Here is a 23,735-nt window from a genome sequence, read left to right as displayed (position 1 = left end):
TTAAAAAAGAATCAGGTATTGTCACTGTCAGGCAACAAAGCCCCATAGATTGCAGACTAACATGCCTACATATAATAATTATAATCTTCAAAACTAAAAATAACATTGGCGAAACAAAAGTTTTTTGCTTTGTCATCTACGTTCTGGTGTAAGATTCGGCAGATTCCCACGGAACCGTCGAAATATACCCCTCGGCCAGAAGTCCGCGCTGGCGACGTGTTCCAGCAGCGGCAACGGTACGCGCACCACGAACGAGCAAGTGCATATATTATAATGGCGTAAACATAAACATATTCCACCACATCGTCTGCAGTTGTGGAATCATGCAGGCGTGATACGTAAAGCGCCTTATTCGGCGTGGCAGCCGCAGACCAGAAGCAAAATACGTATCCGGCTCCGCAGTGCCACACTGACTCTTACGCGGAGCCTTGTATGCCCTCCTCTCCTATAAAGGAAATTGACAGGCGCAGCACACAAAAAATCATAACGAACTATGTTAAGGCACCGGTAACTCAAATACTAGTCCCATGACTCGGGCAAGGGTAGGTATATCCCCTCTGTGTCCTAACATCTCAATTAATTGTCAAATGGGTGTCTCTATGTGTTGGCCTCAGCTGCTCTGTTAGGTACCGTGCACGCCTATTCCTCTCAAATATCCGGAACACTATCTGATTGTTCCGGAATAGTTTTATAATATTTAGCCAGCAGTCTAAAAAGTCTCGAAAAAAATAGCTTATGTTTAATTATTATTACCGGATAAGCATACAGAATAAAATTAAAGTAAAATTTTATTTAAATTCGCGATGCGCCAACTGTTTACTGCATTATGAAGATCATGTCGTATTTCATAGCGGGCTTGCATGAATAATGCGATGGTAATGAGCGCCGTACCGAAGCCAAAGTTATGGCGTTCCACCCCCACCCCTTGCCCCGAGCACGAGATACTTACGTAATTTATAATTTTGTAGGTACAGTCACCTGCAATAATATGTTACACAACGAAGGCCGCAAATATATCTGACATGATCTTATTTGTAGAGCCATAAGAGCGTGTCACAATTTTTTGGGGCCTTCGAAGAGTAACATAATTAGTAATTACCTATTATTGCAGGTGATTGTACCTACCTAGCATACAGGTACAGCCGTACACGTACCTAGAAGTTAGTAGTTAATAGATAATGACTATACTAGATGCATATACCTAATGAGGTTGCAGAATTCGAACAAGAATATATGCTCCTAAATTAATTTGATTTGAGTTAAGTATATCTAGTGAGCCGTTTATTCTCCCACTCTGGATAATCAATGGTAAATGTGGGAATCACCATAACATTTTTAAACACCAATGTCGGTAAAAGTTTCTAAGTAAAAGGATGACTCACGTTAGACCGGGCCGTCTCCGGGCCGGAGCTTCCGGCGCATCGTTTTGTCTGGAAAGCATCACGTGATCGCCTGTCATGTCATAGAAAAGTAAGCGCCGCCGGAAGCTCCGGCCCGGACATTGCCCGGTCTAACGTGAGTCATCCTTAAATACACTATTTGTACCTATCTATAATGATTAAACTAACTAGGTAATATGATAAACATTTCGTTCAGTATCTAACGCATGACAAATAGAGGTCCTGAAACTAGAAGCCGAATGCATCCATTGGCTGTCAGCGATGAAACGATAACCGGTAAACCGTCGCTGCGCACGAAAACGATTCACTACTAACAGGCATCATTTAAGTTATCTGATCATGACTCATTCTCGTCGTAGACCGAAAACCAGTATAGCTTTGACCTCAAGATCCGTAATGAATGCGCTCATTTTTGAATCCCTTACCTACACGATAACCAACCGAACTTCTGACGGTCCAAGATTGCCCTAGCCGCAGTCGGGGCGCAATGTGGTTTGGTGGCAAACCACCGTCTACATCGTTGGAAGTGCAGAAGGGGCTGTAGATGGATATAAGGCAGTTGACGGGATGAGCTGAAGGACGGCTAATGGGATCTCGTTTCCTTATGCACGGGCCTTTATAAATAAAGACTGTATCGTTAATTCTAGGGACAACTTTACTTAGCCATTTTTATTGTATTATATTTTTATTTCAAAATTACACATTATAGCTTTAATAAGGCACATTTCGTCCAGGGACCTCGACGTAAAGCATATGGTTTGGACAAAATTTACCCAATCCTCTCGAGTAACAATTACGACTGCTGACAAATACTACAAGAAAATTTGCGGTTTGCGAACAAGACAATATCACACAAAAAAAATCGTACTATGTAATTACACATGATTCGTATAGCTAAACATCTGGACATAGTCTAAGCATTTCTTTTCGTAAAAAAAAAAGTTTAGGATCTGTGCATGGTGGCCTTTTAGAGAATATGGCATGCTACTTACGAAAACTATGACTTTGACATCTAATATAACTATCATGGAGTGTTTCTATCGACCCACTCTAATAGCGATGGATCAACGCCATGAATGTCCGTTAGGCTTTGGTTTTAAGCTTATTATTCTAGCTGTCTCCGTCATTACGCTTGCATCGGAAATTGAAGGGATTCCAAAACGTGGGGTGAAAAATCGTTTTTATGTAAAAATAAAAATTCACCACATTTATTCCGCAGCTGCTCAATTGAACAGTCATAAAGAGGATACTTAGATAACATATTTTGGCAGCCTATTAACCTGTTGTTACTTTAAATCGTACCAAAGAGTCGGTGAAATAGTCTCAAATTCAGCTCGATAGGCTTGTCCGAACTGTATTTCCTATACGGTATATTAAAAGCATCATAAAGTCCCTAAAATATTTTTTTTTTATTGAATTGGGGGAGAAAGCGGGCGGGTTATCGCTGAGCTGGACACTTGGCATGGAGGAGAGAGAGGCAAGCGGGGATTAATTTCGCTTCCTCGATATTCGCGCGTGAAATCGCAATCAGAGGTCGTACTTAATAATGGGTCGCAGTGGCGAGTAATCGTCAGTAGTCGGGAATATGGGACCAAAGGTGATTACATTTGTTGCCGTCGAGGCCGGATATTGGGAGTCGTATAGGATTTGATTATGTTTATAAAATATGTCACATATTTTTGCCTGATTGATGCGACTGATAGGTTACACAAGTTCATTTCAAATTACCTTTTGAAAGATGTGACTCAGTGACCCACTTTATGGATGAGGCATGAAAAAAGGAAAACAACATAGGTTACCTAATGCTTCAACATAGGTAATATTTCTTAGAAAGACGGCTCACTACTCATTGCCTACAACTGCCAAATCTTGGCACGCGAATCTACTGATAAGTAATAGTTACATGTTCGTACGGTTAAACGCAAGATCATTAATCTACCTACTAGTAACGTCTAACTAACGAGAAACAATACAGATAATCAAAGTAGCCGTTTGTTGTTTACCGTATTATCGCACAACAAATTCCAAATTCAAACGCGTTCTCCAATTTCTAGCTGTTATTGCGGACAGGGATAGCAAAAATCTCCGACCAGGGGCGCAGCATGGTTCCATTTTTATCGCCTATCACTATGCGCGTCCCTTTCGCACTTACATAATTGTTAGAACGTGACAGGCATGGTGACAAGCGATAAAAACGCGACCGTGCTACGGGGGCAGGCCGTATTGCATAACAAACTACATCTAATATTACAAGCGGAACTCCTTTTTAATAAGTGAAATTAGAAAAGGAGTTCCGCTTGTAATATCAGTTGTAGTTTGTTATGCAATACGGCCCAGGGGGCCGATTTTTGAATTTCGACCGCTCGATTTCGTGTATTTCGTTCAATAATATCTTCAGTACCCGGCATTTAAATTGTACTAATAAAACCCGACATTTAAAGAATTGAAAACGAGTGGTCAATACCACTCGATTCCCAATGTCTATCGCTCGTATTTCAAAAATTTGCATTTCGCTGTTTTCCACCGATTTTCGAGTAACGAAATCGAACGCTCGAAATTCATAAATCGGCCCCCAAAATGCTGAAATTGCGCTTGATGATACGAAACTGACAAGGTGAAATATGTCGCTTAACTTCAAACTCGGGTAAATCCATTCGACCCTCTCAGCAAATATCTACCCTATTACCTTTTCTTAATACCAAAATCGCTTAATCTGACAGATGGATTTACCCGAGTTTGAAGTTAAAAGCGATTCAAATGTCCTTCTAGCATGTGGTGACAGAAAGGCAGGGGCGTATTTACCCTAGGGCCATCCGCGCCATGCCGCCCCTGGCGGATTGCATTTTGTTATTCTTCCTTGATTTCTGGGGCGGCGAAACGTATTGGCCCGGGGCGCCAAATTTCAAAATACGCCACTGCAGAAAGGACGATCTGAAAGTGTGTCAGTGTTTTATCACGCGATAAACGCAATGAAACTTATTATTTAAGTATTTATTTTTAGATACAATTTTAACAAAACGAATTGTTTATTTAGGTTACACATCTGTTATGGTTCGAAGGAACAACGGTACGGATCCCTTTAAGTTTAGCGACTTATGAAACGATTTGTCAACATCTGACGGGTAAAACGAGGTACTTTATCCAATACATGTCGTGGAAGTGGAACTACCTTCAGCTAACATTTGCCGAATCCGTAATATTTTATTCTCCATGTTTGGAAAGGGTGGGTGGGCACTTTACCAAATTATTGTAGGCACAATTATGTAATGTAAAACTACTTATAAGCATATTGTTTCAATATTAGAAGCTCTGGCAATCGCTATGGCACTAGTTTTATTAGAAAGAAAGTGAATAAGGGGTTGTGCACAAATCACGCGAGGTGTTTTCCGCTACTTTTTGACCCTCCCCCCTCCCCCTTGGTGATATTTGGTGAGGTTTTTGCACGGAAGAAAGAATGAGCGCGCCGCGCTCTGACGGGAAACGGCATGTGCCTGGATTAGTATGGAAACCTATGTCGCCAAAACGCTGTCACAAAAATTGGCCATATTTTTCTTATTTCGAAAAGGATTATGAGCCCTCGCCCATCTCAATAATTTGAACTTTACAGCAAAGAAAATTATGTCGAAAATGCACTACGATTTTTATTTTTGTAAATTGACATTTATGCTCTATTGCTTTTACACTTGCATGGCTTTTCCAAGAGTGAATGCGATAGGATAAAATATTCGACTATGAGGTTGACACATGCGATAGGGATGTGCATGATTCGGTGTGATATCGATAAACGCTTATTAGATTAGTGTACACGTAAACTACTCAGGTTTTTTATACATATGTATTACTATATTTTCTGGCGACGATTAGGTACCTACTTACTTTTTAATAAAAAAATGCTCGTATTGAAAGTAATCAAGCCACCAACCACGCATATAACTGTAAGCGAGTATATAATAAAAACTGTTACTCCTTAGCACACCCCGCGTGATGTCCGCGTCCTCAGTTACGTGCTACATGTCGCGCAACCATCATCTTCCTTCTTCCTAGCGTTGTTCCGGCTATTTGCCACGGCCCGTGAGCCGGCCCGCGTCAGGGCTATAACCGCGAAAATCGAAGTTCGCAAATTGCGGGCATTTTTCTCTGTCACTCTTATTACGCCTTCATTGGAGTAAGAGAGAAAGATCCCCGCAATTTGCGAATTTCGGTTTTCGCGGTAGCCCCTTAGGCACGGAGCCTGGGGTCTGCTTGGAAACTTATCACAAGAATTGGCTTATGCACTCTTTTGTACAAAAGAGACTGTCATCTGGCCGTCCAACTCCGAGAGGAGACTTTACAGCCGTATTCGAACAATGAGATACGTCAAATACTAAATATTGAAACGATATGGGTCAAACAAGTGTCAAAAGTCTAGTCAAAGGTCGAATGTGAAGACCGCTTTAAGATTTGTCCAAGAGTGTGGACCGAGCTTTAGACTGGCCAGCAAATACCCGGCAGTAAAATTATGTGACAGCTTAAAACTGACACCTTACCTACTCGTATTTAATATACAAAATTGACAAATATGTATCCATGGATGCAATACTATAAGAAAAACTTTAAATCAAATAATCCATTGAATAGCAATAAATAAGTAAGAACATATTTTGTACATAATATAAAATGTGCATAAGCGACGACTTTTTCGATATGATCATCCAGAGGCAAAACAAAAATAAATTATTAAGAACATGTATGAACATAAAAAAAATCGAACTGTGTATTTATACGAACATCGACATCGATAACATTTTTGATATGGTCCTCGCACTGTGGCTGAATAGCGCACCCGTACATGACTTTGACGCTAAGTAGATATCAACCTTATCTCATTTACATAAATTTGATTTTTGCACTAAACAATCCAAAAATCCTTGCGGAAACCGAAAATGTAAAAAATATTGAAATATTACTTGAAATAATACTTACCGATGATATGAAATGCCTCCCTAACATTTATTGTTCGGCTAGCGTTTTTACACTCCAAAATGGAGCAGCGCGGCATATTTGTAATTATTTCTAATTTTTCCTGGAATCGTTTTCACATCTGACATCTCAAAAGCGCCATACTGAATTGACACACGACTGACAATAGTCTGTGGTGAAACTGAGTACAATAAGGCTTAATCATGCCACACGCTATAGATGTACGTTTCACTTCTATTACTTCTTTGTTTTGTGGGTTTTTGGCTAACCCCCCTCCCCCCACACAACCTCACGTGTATTTTTTTGTTTTTTTTTCATTTGACCTAATTTTAAGATAAGTAGTATTTTATATAGAAAATCTTGTTTATTTTTTTATTTTCGTTAAATATACTCGCTATTTTGAAGTGCAGAGTGAAGATTTATGTTTAACGAAACCGAGAAAAAGTATCTACTCATGTGGTAGGTTTTTTCTCTTAGTTTCGTTCACTGTAGAAAAATACACGTGAGGTTTCCTTATACCCCCCTCCCCCTACGTGATCTAACGTGATTTTTTTCGTGACCCCCCCTCCCCTTATCGAACCTCGCGTGATTTGTGCACAAGCCCTAACAAGTGGGTACCAATGTACCTACAGGTACCTTTCTTTATCAATTTCAGTCATTACAATTAGTGATAAATTACACTAATTAGTCTTCTAATTCTACCTACTATCGACATGTATTCAATAATGTACATTAATTCGTTGTTGTCTTGATCTTTTCCTGTCTTTGAAATAATAGGTATAAACTTATTGCATTATAAAATTCAACATGTATCACCATTCCTATTAATTTAGTATTTAATAATATTTCAGAAACCAGCAGAATGGGGCGTGGGAAGGAACCAGAGCTGCCTACAAGTAACCCCGTAGAGGCCAAAAAATATCGTGACGAGTCCTCTGGACACCTAAAGAACGGATACTATACTAGAGCGCTCACGTCTCTAAACAAGGTACAAAATATTGTAGATACACACAATCTACAAACAGCATGTGAGACAAGCCAAAGCTACCGACTGGAGGCCGACGAGTATTACCAGCAACCTCGCGGAGGCCTACAAATACCGCTACGACAGTTCTTACAGACCAGTTTAAAATAAGGTAACAATATTTAAAAGAACCCGAAGAATTGAAATCCTCCCATTTATTGAGGTCGTTAAAAAAATACTTTAGTCGGTTTGTAATTAATAGATGGTTGTTACCGAAAGACCCGTTTTAAGTGAAAACGCGTTTTTCCGAGTAAACCTAGTTTTTCGTATCTTAAGGAGCCCCCTGATTAACAGTCCGCCGGACGGTATCGGCCTTTCAGTTGTTCGGAACTGTCAAAATTTTGTTCTAACTGTTAGCCTTGGTGAAAACGCATTTTCACTAGCAAAGAGAATAGATAGTATAGAGGGGTCCTGTCATAGTAAATTTTGTAGTCACAGTAAATTTACTGCCATCTATCGACACACGACTAAAACTCAAAATGAAAACGTATCGTTCGTAATGAAACTATCGAAAAAAATTATATATATGGATAAATGATTTTATTATTTTTATATCATTTTGACCCATGTTTATTCACTGATACCTATTTGTTAAAATTGTTAAATATGAAACGGTGTCGTCAACGCCATCTAGCCGACCATAGGCCAAAGGTGTGTGCGCCATCTATCCGAGAATGACTTTTTCTTGATTTCCGAGGCACGTTTTTTTCTTAGACTTTATTCATCTTATACGGAGTTACATATGTCTTTGTCACTAGTTTTTGCAAACTTCTTTGGTGAAAACTAGTTTTCTCAAAGTGCCTTGGCGAAACTAGTTTCCACTAATTATTCAAAATTATTTTAGAGTTAAAACTTGTTTTCTCGATTTTGGGGTTGGCTCCATAGTAAATGTTATTCAGTATGACCTACATATTCACCCGTCTGAATTTAATCAGTGATACCAAAAGGACCCTGTATATAAATTAAATATTAGGTGTATTTTTACGACATTTATGGCCGTTTGCGATGGTAATAACAACTTTATACCTACATTTATTTTATAATTCTTTTAATGCGTCCTCATACAATCGTATGTGTACCTAATGCCCCATGAAAGTTAGATTTTATTACCTACTCGTAAAACATCATAACGTACCTAGCTGAAAGCTTAGACCGTCATACGTGCTCGCTGCGGGCTCTCGTGAGACCCACTAGCGAGCGAAGTGGGTGCGAAAACACATTCAGTAGCTATGGTAACGACAGCTCAGGCGTCAATACCGTCGCCTCTTCACACACTCCGCGTTACGTAAACAAAATGGACAGCGACGATAACGCAAAGGCCCTAGCCAGGTCCATCCTCGGACCAGCCAAAGACGCTGACTTTCTCGCGAGCTTTGTCCGAGTCGGCATAACAGATGAGGAAGAAGAAGACACCACCCCAAAAGCATCTATCAGCAAGAGAGCCCCGCAATCCGCTGACAAGAGCAATGAAGTCGTCGAAGAAGAAAAGCATTCAGCGAAGGAAAGGAAAGATTCCCTCAAACCGAGGAAAAAGAGCGCTAAACGCAAACAGAAGGGTGAGAGACGAAGGCGAGAAGAAGAAGTGTATACCGACAAAGACCGAGCTGCTGCCGTAGTGATGGGTTCTAGGGATATCAAGCAGTCGCTGAGCATGAAAGACAAAGCGGACAGAAGCAGCGCATTACAATTGCCCGTGGAAGCTGATGCTGGAACTTTGCTGGCCCTGGCCAGAGCGGAAATGACTAGGGAAAGATTTAGGACCGCTATTAATTTTGTTAACAAGGTACTTACTTATATCAAGGGCCCGTTTCACAAGCGCTTGTTAAAATTCTTCATCATATAATTCCAACACCCAAAATCCTAATTGTTTTTGAAGAAGATTTTGACATCATAATCTACGTCCTTTATTAAGTCGTTATTACGGTTTTAAAGGCCATGAGTGGTAAGAGGATACCATAATGTTTTTCAACACCATAATGTGATTTATGTTTTCTCACAGGCAATAGAACTAGCTCCAGAAGAGAAGGCAGCCTACGTCGCGCGCAGCAAATGCCACCTCCTTCTCGGCGAGCCTAAGGCCGCACTAGCAGACGCCGAAACCGCACTGGCTTTAGACCCCAAGCACGGGAAGGCGCTACTTCACAAGGCTGAGGCGCTGTACTATTGCGGGGAGTTTGAGATGAGCCTGGTGCATTACCACAGGGGCTTGCGTGCGAGGCCTGACCTAAACGACTTTAGGCTGGGAGTGCAGAAGGCGCAGGTAAGGCAGTAAAAATTATACTATATATAATAATTATATAAATATAGGGTAGGGATGTGACGACCCCATCGCCCGCTGGTTTTACCAGTGCAATCAGTCAACGCAGGGCAGCCTGTGGCGAGCTGTTGGGGATTAGCGACCTCACGTACCCGAGTGCTCCTGGGGAGTTCTGTTACCCGCAAGGAGGGTGGGTGGGACAGGATTCTCTGCCTCTGGCTTGCCTTAGCCGGCCGGCCAGAGTGGAGTCGTTAGAGCTATAAGCTCCAGGGGTGGAAGTGAAATATGCATAAGACGCGAGTTGGCACAGTGGCTGTTAACCGCCACTGGGTAGAAAGCGGCGCACACCTCTCGACACCCCTGAGCCGCTCACACCGGTGTTGCCCTTGAGCCATCCTAGATGTCGCTTTTTGTGGGGGCCCATCTTGTGAGGGCGAGTCACCGTCTGCCGGAAATAAAATTGCATACCGTTTTATTAGGCAGGCGTCCGGTTTTTTACCCCATAGCTCAGTACTTAGTCCATCGTTTTCACCCAATAACCTAGTTCATTTTAGATTCCATCAACTCTCAATAGCCCTTACACCCTGGCAGGTGCTGCCTCTGCGTGCGTCCCATAAGGGCAGCATCCGCTCGGTGTACCCCTTACATTTCATTAAAGTGTCAAAAGGGCCTCTACGTGTTGGCTTCGGCTCCGCGCACGCCTCCCAAAGGTCCGGAACACCATTGTTCCGTGATGGGAAAGACATATAAATATAATAGTCATACTATCCAAGATGTAAGACCGAAGATGTGGCTTCACAAGGCAGACAACTTTTTTTTTCATTTTATGTATCAGAGCTTGTATCTATCCAGAACTCAACTAACAACCTTGGAACAATAAATTGTCCAGCCTGTACTAAACACCTTACAAAGTATACCAATACCAGCTTAGCCAAGAAGCCTAATCATGATACAATACTACATTTATTTATATAGAACCAGGATCGTGGACCTATGAACGTTATTATGAGTGACTTAAACTCTTCATAGGTAAATACCCATTCCAAGAATCCTGTCACAACAAAAATCAAAAATTCTGAAATAAGGAACTTAGAAAACACTCAGTTGATAATTGCTCAGCAATTGTGCTAGCTTAAAATAATAATATTATTTCAGGAGGCCATAGAAAATACAATAGGCGGCGTGAAACCAGCGAAGAAGCCAACCAAGCGGACTCGCTCCAAGTCCGCCCGGCCGGTCCTCGGTCAGCTCATGTCCGACAAGCTTTACTTAGAAAATCTTCTGAAGAACCCCGACTTAGCCATCGCGGACAGGAAGAACAACATAGTGACCCAGCAGGCTGAAGAGGCACTGAGGTTTCTGGAGAACAGGGAAGAGTTCTGGAGGCAGCAGCAGACGTTATAAAATTTAAGTAGGAAAGTAGGCTTACGTTGAGGTATTCTTTATATTTTGCTGAAAAGGCTTCATTTAATATGTAGGTGTAGTAGAGAAGTGAATAGCTTATGAGATTATGACACAAGCTGTAGGTACCTAGAGAATCTTTTGGAGAATCCCGACCTGGTCTTCGCGGACAGGAAGAACAATATTGTGACTCAGCAGACTGAGGAAGCGCTGATGTTCCTCGAGAACAGGGAGGAATTCTGGAGGCAGCAGCAGTCGTTATAAAATTTAAGTAGGAAACTAAGCTTAGGTTGATGTTTATGTTGTATTAGCTGAAAAAGCTTAGGTAATTTAATATGAATAGTATGACGATTGAAGATAAGATAGTAGAAGATAGATGGAAGTAGTGGACATAGTTATAGCTATGTATGTAATTGTATATCCTAAGTATGTCACTGGAGTGGATAGAAATAACGATATTGTGACACAGGAGACTGTGAGGAGGCGCCGATCGCGTTTCCTGGAGAACAGGGAGGAGTTCTGGAAGCAGCAGCAGACGTTATAAAATTTAAGTAGGAAACTAGAATTTCGGAGAAGTTTTTTTGTATTAAGCTGAAAATGCTTACAGAGGATAGGCAGATTTGTACGAGTATGGACACTGGCCTATGAACCAATAAGAAAAGCGACATACCATTGGATAGGTTTTTTTATATACTCCATTCTTTGTATGGCGAGACTTGTCAAATCTCTGTTTTAAAAAAGTTTTATGACACAAATAAAACATAAGAAAACTAATAAAAAACTAAAACATCGTGACACAAAATCATCCACAATAACAGAACCTTTATGATCTGCGACAAAGGAACTTACCTAGTATCGAAAAAAAACTATACAGTCACGTTTCAACTCACACTATTTTTGCGGCGATAACTTTTTTCACACAAAGATTTCGGACTACCTGCCATAGTAAAAGTTTTAGAACTTAGAATAAGCTATCCATGGGTATATTGCTTGTCCTTATTGGTCATATAGGCCAATTTGCCGACCCATACATTTTAAAGCAGTGGACCCAGCAGGTTGAGGAGCCGGAGCCGCTGAGGTCACAAGGGAACGGGGATGAGTTCTGGAGACAGCAGCACACGTTATATAATTGGAAATATTGAACAGCTCCTTATACCTATGTAATTTTGTTAATGTAAGTAATAAAAACAAAATACCTACTGTTTTTAAATACTATGTATATAGCTGTGGCCCTAGTGAACAAGGGTACAAGTCTCAGGCAGCGCAGTTGTAAAAGGGCCTAAGTTCCACGTAACACTTATGCCCTTTTACACCTAAGCTGCGCGTGACTTGTACCCTTTTTCACCAGGGCCACAGAATTAGGTACTTAGTAAAAACTGTAAATAAAGTACTTACTGAGTAAATTAGTTGGACAACCTATTAAGTTATTATTTAACTGTCGAAAAAGCTGGCCGATACCACCGGTGACCAGAGAGCTGGCAGCTTTCTCTCGCAACGCATTAGTATTGCCATTCAGCGAGGGAATGCTGCCAGCATCATTGGCACAAGGGGTCATCCATTAATTACGTCACACGTTTAGGGGGAGGGAGGGGGTCAAGAAAATGTGACATATTGTGACATGGGGGAGGGGGGAGACACAAACTTTGTGACGTCACTTTAACTTCATCAGTAACCGAAATTTTTTTTTAAATTATTTTATTCGCTGTACATTTAAATAACAAGTTTTTAAAACGATAATCGTTTTTATTCTTTTAATTTTCTTTTCTAAGCAGTTTTGGGTTATAACATTACTAATATTTATATCGTCAAAAATATTTTGATAAAATATTAATAATACTTAGGTACTTACTTAATTCGATTTGGCGATTTCGTAGAAAAAATGTGACGTCACACTAGGGGGGAGGGGTTTGCCAAATGTGACCAAATGTGACAAGGGGGGGGAGGGGTCAAAAAACCTAGAAATTCGTGTGACGTAATTAATGGATGACCCCCAATGCCGCGGGGGCCTTTTTTAGATTTACTTTAGTTTAGATTAGTTTAGTTTCTAATTTTAGGTAGTTTTTAATTTTAGTTAGTTTTTAATTTTAGGTAGTTTTTAATTTTAGTTTTTAAATTTAGTTTTTAAATTTAGTTTTTAATCTTTTTATGTTACTCATTATACTGTATTATTTTTATCGAACCTTATAAATTAATCTTATAGGTATTTACATGTGTTAAGACCATCAATAAATCACTGAAGTTAAATAGAAAAAAACTATGAATTAAATGCGTAAAATTAAAAACATATTCATTTCTTTGCTACAAATGTTTCTAGAGTCAGATCCAGACAAGTCTGCAACGATTTTGATAGCACACCCAGTGCAAGTGTTATTTTAAACGTCAACCTTCTATGAATTTAAATATGACATATAAACGACACTTGCACTGCGTGTGCTATCAAAATCGTTGCAGACTTTTCTTGGTCTAACTCTAACCCTATTACAAGAACAAATGTCTCTTTCTACTCAGATTAGTTTTTTTTTATTTTTACGAGTAGGTGCTTAATAAGAAAAAATACCTAAATCATAACAGTTATGCAGTTTTTTGTGCAACAAGAGAGTTTTTTATGCGAGTGTTTATCTTAAATCCTGAGCGAATGTAAGACTCTATAATCTTAGCATATACAGGGTGATTTCGGGGTCGTGATCCAGAACCACTTTTTCTGTCTCTGTAAATGATCCACATTATCATATGGTAGTATTTGATTAAAAGATAATTACTTGAATTATTCTTATTTCTCAAGTAAAATTAATGTTATACTAAGTAATTATGGTCACCCTATGACTTTTGACATACGCTGTATGGAAAGCGACAATTAAGACGTCACATTGAGTAGGGTCACCAAATTGTATGCAAAAATGTTTTTTCCTACTTGTCATCTGGAAAATAATCATCATTATTGGTGATAAACAATAATTAACAACATCATTAGGCTCATCTTTGGATTCTGTATGATGTCTGGCTCTCTTGCTCCACGACCCCGAAATCACCCTGTATATATAGCCAGGCACTCGTACACCTAAAACGTAGTGATTTAATTCTCTTTGCGTACACCTAGGTACACACAGGTAGCCGTAGGGGCAAGGAGCAAATAACTGTAAACTACTGGGGCCACTACATATAATATAAGTACCTAAACTAAGTATAAAAATAATACTAAGTACCTACTTAGTTGAAGTTATTCCCCGTGTGTTGATGTAATCGTGTTAAAATGTAATATACTCGTACTGTGTATTTATAGTAAGTATACGCCCTTTTCGAGTTATAAAAACGTGTACCTATCTAATTCCACCCACGTATCGTGCATGCATGAGACTACAGGAATTTAACAATGAACATTGCTTTTTGCACTTAAAAAAAATTGCATTAAGTACATAGGTCGGCGGTCGGCAACCTGCGGCCCGCGGGCCGCATGTGGCTCGTGAAACTGTCACTTGCGGCCTGCAAGCCTCTCTGGCTATGTAATATTGAGAAACGACAATGACTGATAAAGTCATAAATATTAACAAAGTGCGGCCCGCGTCAACTTACTCATCGTTAACTACGCTATTAAAACTACGCAAAAAAAGGTTGCCGACCACTGACATAGGTGATTTGTACTTTAAAAAAAATTGCATTACATTGCGATAGGTGATTTGAAACATTACAAAAAAAGTAAAGGGAGCCGATTCGACTCAGGCTATTTCGGACCCAAGCGCAGGTTAGTTAAGACAGCCCGGAACCGGTCATGATTCGTGATCTTCCGCTGTTTGTTACACAGTAAGAAAGAATTCATTAGCACAGTCAACTGTAAAAATATGGGTGTAGACAACTTACTCAAAAATATGTCCCATAGTTGTTAATTCTGACATAAGAGTTATGGGACATATTTTTGAGATGATTTGTACACCCATATTTTTACAGTTGACTGTACCAGCAGATGTACCAAGACGTCCAATTTAGAAGCCGCACACAAAACCGCGTACATATTTAGGATATTTAGTCATGCCTTTTGGGAAGCGGTCGAAGAGATAATTCAGAGCCAGTAACCGCACTAATTTAGGAAAAATCAACTTACTTGAGTAGGCAATATTGCTTACATAAAGGTCTGTAGATACCAGTGGCGGCGTGTGGAATTTTTCTCTAGACAACTCGGAGCAAAAAAAAAACACCTACATGAAACACCTACATTATGTACTTATTTTTTCATGATAAGCGAAGGTAAAGTAAAGCGCTAGGTGTGTCCTTGAGTTCGTTCTTTTGCAGTTAGTGTATAACCACCTTTGCCATACTTGTCATCACTGACGTCACATAAACAGTGTATGTCGTGTATGACAAAAGCGGATTCCTACTCCTAAATTCCTAACAATCCTAACTAATAAGTTTTTTGCAAAAATTTCATTTTTGGTACAAGCTTTTATCGCTGACTATACTTTTCTTACGACAGACAACTAATACTCATCGAGACAATTCTAAGAACCCCTAACACAATTAGGTTGCGTTGTTCCATCACAGAGTTCTTATGGCGACCTCCTGTCTCCATCATCAGATCAGTTCGACAGTATGATATTATTGTATTGTCAGCAGAACTACATACAGCTGCCAATTTTCATGACGCTACGATCCTTGGAAGGTGTTTAAATTAGTTACCTTAGATTCCATTACATTAGTTACATACAGATCGACCTAATAAAAACAAGGACTGACCTTGAAACACCTGCACGAACAATACGCAACACTAATAACACTCAAAAATTCACTGATTTAGTCTTTATATATAAATATATGCACACAACTAAGTAAAATCTCATTAAAACCTATAAAACTCTAATAAAAACAACAATAACAACAAATCTTGGCAATAACCGGAACGGAAGTGTTGTCATAATATTATTCCATTTTCACCCACGACCTACGGACTTCCAAAACCTATTACTACAAATTTATAAACAGTACTTTCTTTGAAGAAACCCTCGTTATCAAATTACCTTAACTAAACTTGCGACTCCATAATATTCTTAGATTTTGTAATAAAATTTCTTTTTTTAAAGGTTTTTTGAAAATTTGGTATTAATGAATGAATAACTCGATACAAAACCGTGTTATTTTGATGCGTAAATACGCGGACTTTCTTTAGCGAACTTTATGAGCGTGTGCGTGAGTTTTCGTATGTGTGTGGTGGCTCATGAATGAATACTCAAGCTTAAACTTAGTCGCCCGCGCGCCCGCTATGATTAGTTGAAATTTAATCAATAGTGAAGCTTTAGTAAATCGTGTTATCGATTACAAGGTAATACGTAGTGTTTTCGTTATGGATACATATGTAGCAATACATTTTAGGCAAGCCGGTGGGAATCGGGTTGTATGAAGCCGCCGCTACTGGTAGATACATAACAATTGGTCCATAAAAACTTGTACCGACAGCAGCATACTTCGCCATGCTCATTACGTACCTTGTAAATAAACCATAACATTGTAACAAAATGAAATAACGATAGTTTACAACAGTTCGAAAAAAAATTCGATCATGAAATGTATAATGATGATAATGTTGTATACCGATGTAAGTATGAGATGATTACTTCTGCACAGGAAACAAGCCTTTTGTTGGCGCGATATAAAATATCCGAACGGCTGGCGCGGCCCAGCAGTTTGTTTGTGACGCTAACATGGTTTACTACATTTTTGCCTTGTTCTTTGCTACAATTCATGTAAGTATTTAATGTCAAATAACTACATGATTTGATACTTACCTTTAGCCACATAAAAAAAGATCTACTCATTCATGCAGGTATACTTTGCCTATCTAGCAACCGTATTTGCCTGAACTCAAAAGATTGTTTAACACCTTAAATGCTCTAGGAATGTCTAGAATATATAGGTCCTTACGCTTCGCCCATTAATGGTTTTTCGAGGATTAAGGAAGAATGCATGCAGGTATTTCTACCTACACCAATCACCACTGCGGCTAATACCTAAGCTATTTTCTTAAATTATGATAATTATCGAAAAAACTATACCGGGCCTGTAGGTAGCTACAGGCCCGGAGGGGGGCTTTCTTCGCCACTGAGATTCTGCGTTACCTATCTTATAACTGTTACCTATTTAGCGGTGGTATTCTAGTGTCAAGGGGTGATAGAAATAAGTGAATAACCCATTGTTTAAAATGAGCGCCCAGTGAGAGCACCCTCGCTCACAAGTCTCACAACTCATCGGGGGAAAATATTAACCTTTTGGACGCCATTGAACGATATATCCGCACCGCAGGTTCAACGCCAAAGACTGATTAATCGGTCACAGACCACAGAGCAACATAGACCTACGTGCATTATGCATAAAGTTCAATTTCAACTTCAACAATGGAGTTTTGACACTTCGGTGACGTGGCGTCCGCGTGACAGCTTTTGTGTTTGACACGGCGTCGAAAAGGTTAAAGAAAAAAAAAGGCAAAGAAATATTTTGACATATATTATAAGTCCAACTTATGTTAGCCAGGGTAAAGAAATCATATCTTAGACGCAATTCATACCAGCGCAACAAATCCAGGTACCTATAGTCTGTACCTATCTTTAGGTATTTAAATTGAAGTAAACAAACAAATAGTACATTTTCAGGTAGTTATAACATTTACCAACCATATACAAAACCGCATGGATCTGTCACTGAACGATCTGACTTTAACCTGCATTATTTGATCATGTAATGTTTTCATCTACCCTCAACTGGCTTAAGGTGCTATTTGAGGGTAGATTTTGTTTACTTTTATTTAAATACCTAAAGATACAGAGTATAATACCCAACCTACCTACCTAATAAGCTGTGTTTTACATAAATACTTTATTAGTTTTACTATATAGGTACTACATTACCGACCCGAAAATACAAAAAGTTAGCTTTCCTCCTATTTACATTGAGAAACCTTTATGAAAAGGTTTTTACGTTCAGTTCAGGTCAATTGTCAGAAATCTTTTAGGCACAAGCACAAAAGGCGTGGAACTAGCCAAAGCCAGATTAGCCAGATGAAGTCAGCCTGACACAGTGACCTTAATCGGAGTCAATTGAAATGGCATTACTGAATATAATGAAACCTTTGTGTTAATAGATGGTCGCAGCAGGAGACGATGACGTCACGTCGTGCTTGGAACTGTTTAAACCCGAGGTTTGTACCTAACAAATAATACTTGTGCGTTCTAGCGTTCACAACTAGGGTATTTTTTTTTTAACTTTAATCCTGGATATAAATAGCATTGATTGGCATTTTTATTTCAAAATTGACGATATCGACGCTGACTGCACATTTTTCCAAAATCTGTAAATGCATTGACATCGTCAGGTACTGCATCAAAAGTTAGGGAAGATCTCCGAGGACAATTTTCGCGTAGCAGCACGAGAACAGGTAGCTGTGCTATCTGCCCCCATTGCTCCATTTAATAAAATCCAGCCTCTATAAATGGCTGGCATAGTTGATTTATGATCGGATATTATAGAGCACTCTATATAGTTACTACAGATATTTTTGATGATAACTGTACCCAGTATAGTAGAGAACTGATTAATACTTTTTTCCCGATGTTGGCAATGCGACCTACATGGCTATAGTGACTTGTTCAAATCTTGCAGACATTGTAATTTGTATTGTGCTTTCCTTCGCCAGAACATAGAACAAAATTGCTGTGAAATTGCGGATTTAGAAAATAAAGAACATTTCGAATCCTGCAAAACCGGTGACGAATGGGAGGTAAGACATAGCCTTAGTAACCGACACAATTGGGAAAGGCAGGAGCAACAAAAGTGGTTAGTTTTATTACCTACCAAAGTACTATACCTTAGCTAGGTACAGTCAACTGTAAAAATATGGGTGTAAAAATCATCTCAAAAATATGTCCCATGTCCCATAACTCTAATGTCAGTGAATTAAGAACTATGGGACATATTTTTGAGTAAGTTGTCTACACCCATATTTTTACAGTTGACTGTACTATAGCCTGGTGCCTAGGGTATAGTTGGTAGTACTACTAGGTATTAGGTACCTACCACGCATTTTGCTTCTGGAGTTTGATTGTAAATATTCTAATCAGCTGTTAGAAATACATTGGGTACTTAGTCAATAACGAAAAAACCTTTTTTTTTTTTAAGCTCATGACTGATTAAATATAGAAAATAACACTACAAGAGACACGATTTGTAACACCGTTCATAAATATTAAATATGTATAACGATAACGAGGCACTTTATATATAAATGTTCATTACATCGACCATGCAATTTTCAGTGTGAAAACGCCAAATGTGTTTTAAGAAAGTCCGATCTATTAAACGGCGACACTCTAGACGAGAAGAAAACCATAGATCTCCTAGAGAAGATAAAGCAAAAACGTCCGGAAAGTAAGGCTATGGTCGATCGGGTGCGGACAGAGTGTCTGGAAGGGAAGTACGAAGATTACCCTCCGAAGGAGGCCTGTCCACTCATAAGGTTCCAGATATGCAGCTACATTAATGCTCTTGTGGTGAGTTTTTATTTATGCATAATTATCTTTGCATCTTTTTTCCACGGTAAGTGGACTTTGCAGGGGTAAGTTAATAAGTCCAGAAATCACAGATATGGCCGATCTTGTGTCCCCCTGGGTGACTATTTTATTAGGCATCATAATTCATAATAGTTACAGCAGTGGTTTATATTGTTATAGATCAAAGTTAAATCTAAAATAAGTTGGGTATAAAATTGTAAGCGTAAGTTATTTTTATGATCAGGGCACGATAAACAATCCGATGTTTATCACCTGCATGGAGGAAATAATAATGATTCATGTTTATATCATACAATATGGACTTAAATGTGTATAATGGTGCCATCCGCGCGTTGTTCTTTTTGTCCTTTTAAATGTAATGATGGCGTGTTCCGAATGAATTAGTTTCATGTTGTATGTAAATAAGTTGTTTGTTGTTTGATTTATATGATGATAGTACTTTTATATTGCAAAAATATGTTTTGATCGGACTACAAACTTTGTATGCCTATGCCTTGAAACCCTCGCAACGCGCAAGCTTCTACATTTTAAACTACACTCACAGTTATATTTTGACACGACTTGCACCCTTGTAAAGCTACTTGACCTTTTCACCGCCATGGCAATGAAGTAAATAAGTGTCATCAACGCCAAGCCACAGAATAACTAATAGTACTACCGTAACAAATTGGCCAAGCAACAAATTGGACGCAAACAAACCTGACCAAAGCCACGACTTGATATAAATGGCGATGTCGTGGGGGGCACTGAATGTACTGACTTTATATCAAGTCCATGGCGTCGAAAATGTAAACAAACAATATTTTTTGCAGGAGTGTGACAAATGGAAGCAAGATGACACCTGTAAAAAGTTCTCAGACCACGCCAAAACCTGCAAGTCGGTGCTCGACAAACTTAAGGAATGAATCAGCCCGGCGTCAAAGAAAACAACACAATATTAAAAGATAACATTTTATTTGTTCTTTCGGCCTCGATCTCATCGCCACATCAAAATAATAAAATCAGCAAGCCATACGTACTAGAGATAAAAATAAAAATTGTCACTCTATCAACTTGAACAAGCGTTTAGCAATAAGTGTTTTATTTACAATATTTACAGCACTCCTCTACTAAAGGTCACTTCCCATTAATTCTAAAGAACGAATAATTTCTCTCCGAATTTGAACCTTATTTCTTAAAGAATTTACATTTCTACAGAACGGATGGGAATTACCTTCAGCTGACAACGGTTTTTCGTCACTTTCCTTCTGAAAAAGTAAGCTTTATATAACCTTTATACGACTGCTTATTTTAAACAAAGTTTGCATAGACTTAAAAGCGTCTAAGAGCAACAAAACAGTGATGTTTAAAGTTAACTAAAACCCACTTCTCCAACATACGCTTTTGGTGTTCACATATCATTCTCCCAAAATAACTTACTAAAATCATTTCAGATATTTACTCAGAATATCATCAGCCCGTTGCAGTCCACTGCTGGACATAGGCCTCTCCCAAGGTACGCCACAGAGCCCGGTCTGCCGCTTTATGCATCCAGTCGCTGCCGGCCCTCCTGTGCAAGTCATCCCGTCATCTGGCCAGAGGGCGTCCCACGCTACGTTTGCCCAGACGCGGTCTCCACTCCCGAACACGCTTACTCCAGCGGTCCTGCAACGGGCTGATGATGATGATTACTCAAAATATACTTTACTCATTAACACATACTTAATTTTCAAATCGGAAAATAAAAATAAGAAAAAAGAATAAACAAAAAAAACGATCACATAATTGGTTTACGTCTAAAATGACTAAGATTTGCGACTCTTCCGGTGATATAGGTACCTACAAGTCAGTTCTTTAACACATTTCTATATAACATTCAGTCATTTCCGCTAGCAAAAAGATCCAGGATTGTTTCCAAACATGTCACACAATTATCTCCCTTTTCTCTAGAAAATAAAAAGAAAAAATAGATATTTCCCTTAAAATAATATGAATTTCTTATCTATTACTGTGTCATTCGGCCACTATTGTTAACTCATTCACAAAACTCATATAATACTGTGTATGTACTTGGAAAATATTACATGCGGGTATCTCATATTCGAGTAGTTATCATATTTGAATAATCCTAGGCATCCCAGTCGAACTAGAGATCATTGTGATAAATACCTTCAATTACTGATGCGCTGTCGGAAACTTTCCATGATTGCGAAATTTCCACATGGAAAAATTTCGGAAACTTCTGAGACTGTATGAGAATCGAAATATTTCATTTCCGATTCCTTTGTTTTGAATATTTTTTCTGAAATTTCCGAGAACCTTTCGAACTTTTTGGAAATTTTCCGTAACTTGCACATTTGTACATTCAATTGCATTTTATATACGAAAGTACATCACTCGCTGAAACTGCGTATACCAGAATAACTCATTTCACTGGTTACACGCTCTAGCGAGCACAATCATGAATTAGACACGCTTAGAATCTACTCTTAACTAAATACTACTACACTTAGGAAAATGAGGAGTGACTTATCGTTTTATTTACAATTTGGCGCCCAATGCGATATCTATCGAGAGGACACCTGTCTGTTTAATAACATCTTATGTTATTGAGCTAAACATAATTGTGTTAACTCAAAACTTCAGATTTAATTCGTTGGTTGAAAGAAAATCTAAGAATAGATTTCTATTCAGATATTTTGGCTAGATTTTTTATTTAACCCTTTAACCGTCAACTGACGTACCGGCTTCAGCTCATCAACCTTTGATCATTCCGTCAAGGCACGTCGCGCACGATAGGCGTTAAAGGGTTAATAAATGATATCTACTACACTTGCAAGTAGATCAGTCGCTTGCAGTGGTATATTTATTTGTTCTTTTTGGGTCTTTCATAATCAATCCATAAATATTGATTAACGATTACAATACTATTCCCATCAATTATTTATAATAATCCTAATCTGTTGTTTTTAACTCCAATCAAAACATTTACCCCCTTATTCATAAACGCGCTACAAACCTCAATTAGCTAATAATCATTTGTCTTTATCTGTCATTTTGACTTATGTAATTGTAAGAAAGGGATAAAACATAATTTAACTACTTAAATCAGGACCGTAAAGTTTTAATAAGGGGGTTAGCCTACAATCATCCCATTGTACACTGTCCGCTAGAATATTAAAATAATATAAAATTAGGATTATTCATTATTTTTATAGTAGATCGAACAGTGTAAAAATTTCGCATTTAAAATTAGGAACTAACGTAAAGATCATTATAATTTCGCTATGTATATTTAGAATAGACGACGCGATTTGGATTTGAATCAGTTCAAACGTGCATCAAATATGCAGCCACGAGGAAAATTCATATATTTTTATTTTACCTAATATAAGTCAGATTAATCTTTTTACATAGTTTTCGTTTAAAAATAACTAATAAATCAGTGATTAGCATTTTCGCACAAAAATCGCCACTGGAGAATCATAACTTTGTATTACCTCAAACAAATGAACTATGCGCGAAGTCAAACAAAAATTCATGGAGTCAGAACATTTTAGCGGATGACAAGTCCAATCACCGCTAAACATTGAATAATCCGAGGAGTACTATAGTAAACCTTATACCGAAGACGTAAGGTCCATTGATAATTGGTTAAGACCTTTGCTATCAGTACTTATATGCTTTCATAACGCCACGAATTCCTGTCCCACTACGCTAAAAGTTCAACTGTATACAGCTTGGCAAAAAAAGAGTAGAAATTAAAAAGTGGCAACACTGTAATGTCGTCCCTTTCAAACTAAATTATATAAGAAAACGGGACGACACTACAGTGTTGCCACTTTTTTTTTGCTAAGCTGTAGAGCTCAGTAAAAATGATACATCAGCTTATTGTTCCGTATGTCAAGATAAAACTCATTTCAAATCTCGACTAATTACATTAGTTCATTCTCTTTACTAAAAGTATTGGAGTAACATTTATCTTTCTATAAGTCCAGTCTTCGAATACCAATTTACACAACATCACACCAGTTTCCTTCAGAAACATTTTTCGCATAACTTTGTTCCGCACCAGTCGTAATTTCAGTTATCAATATCATCAACAAAAGGCTCACTTGGGTTCAACAAGAATTGTAACGCGTAAACCTCTGACAGATATATTGTTGCTA

The 23,735-nt window shown here is 38.6% G+C and overlaps 2 protein-coding genes across 2 annotated transcripts; both read left to right on the top strand.

Annotated features, from left to right (window-relative positions):
- The first annotated feature begins 8,544 nt into the window (after window positions 1–8,544).
- LOC134791079 (outer dynein arm-docking complex subunit 4) lies at window positions 8,545–11,326 on the top strand. Its single transcript, XM_063762107.1, has 3 exons — window positions 8,545–9,166; window positions 9,383–9,643; window positions 10,796–11,326. The coding sequence occupies exons 1-3, from the start codon at window positions 8,678–8,680 to the stop codon at window positions 11,042–11,044; spliced, it is 999 nt and encodes a 332-aa protein (XP_063618177.1). The 5' UTR covers window positions 8,545–8,677; the 3' UTR covers window positions 11,045–11,326.
- Window positions 11,327–16,656: 5,330 nt separating this feature from the next.
- On the top strand, window positions 16,657–20,648 carry LOC134790484 (uncharacterized). The gene is made up of 5 exons (XM_063761292.1): window positions 16,657–16,770; window positions 18,162–18,218; window positions 18,714–18,797; window positions 19,333–19,566; window positions 20,400–20,648. Exons 1-5 carry the CDS (start codon window positions 16,729–16,731, stop codon window positions 20,490–20,492), a joined length of 510 nt encoding a protein of 169 aa, XP_063617362.1. The 5' UTR covers window positions 16,657–16,728; the 3' UTR covers window positions 20,493–20,648.
- The last annotated feature ends 3,087 nt before the right edge of the window (window positions 20,649–23,735 follow it).

Source organism: Cydia splendana, chromosome 5 (genome assembly GCF_910591565.1).
Source record: "Cydia splendana chromosome 5, ilCydSple1.2, whole genome shotgun sequence".
Lineage (NCBI taxonomy): Eukaryota > Metazoa > Arthropoda > Insecta > Lepidoptera > Tortricidae > Cydia > Cydia splendana.
This window is presented reverse-complemented; position numbering and strand designations above follow the sequence as displayed.

Coding starts and splice junctions, on each gene's coding strand:
- LOC134791079 (XM_063762107.1), top strand. CDS start 8,678: ATGGACAGCGACGATAACGCAAAGGCCCTAGCCAGGTCCATCCTCGGA. Junction 9,167..9,382: donor CTATTAATTTTGTTAACAAG/GTACTTACTTAT, acceptor GTTTTCTCACAG/GCAATAGAACTAGCTCCAGA. Junction 9,644..10,795: donor TGGGAGTGCAGAAGGCGCAG/GTAAGGCAGTAA, acceptor ATATTATTTCAG/GAGGCCATAGAAAATACAAT.
- LOC134790484 (XM_063761292.1), top strand. CDS start 16,729: ATGGTTTACTACATTTTTGCCTTGTTCTTTGCTACAATTCAT. Junction 16,771..18,161: donor TGTTCTTTGCTACAATTCAT/GTAAGTATTTAA, acceptor TTGTGTTAATAG/ATGGTCGCAGCAGGAGACGA. Junction 18,798..19,332: donor AAACCGGTGACGAATGGGAG/GTAAGACATAGC, acceptor TGCAATTTTCAG/TGTGAAAACGCCAAATGTGT.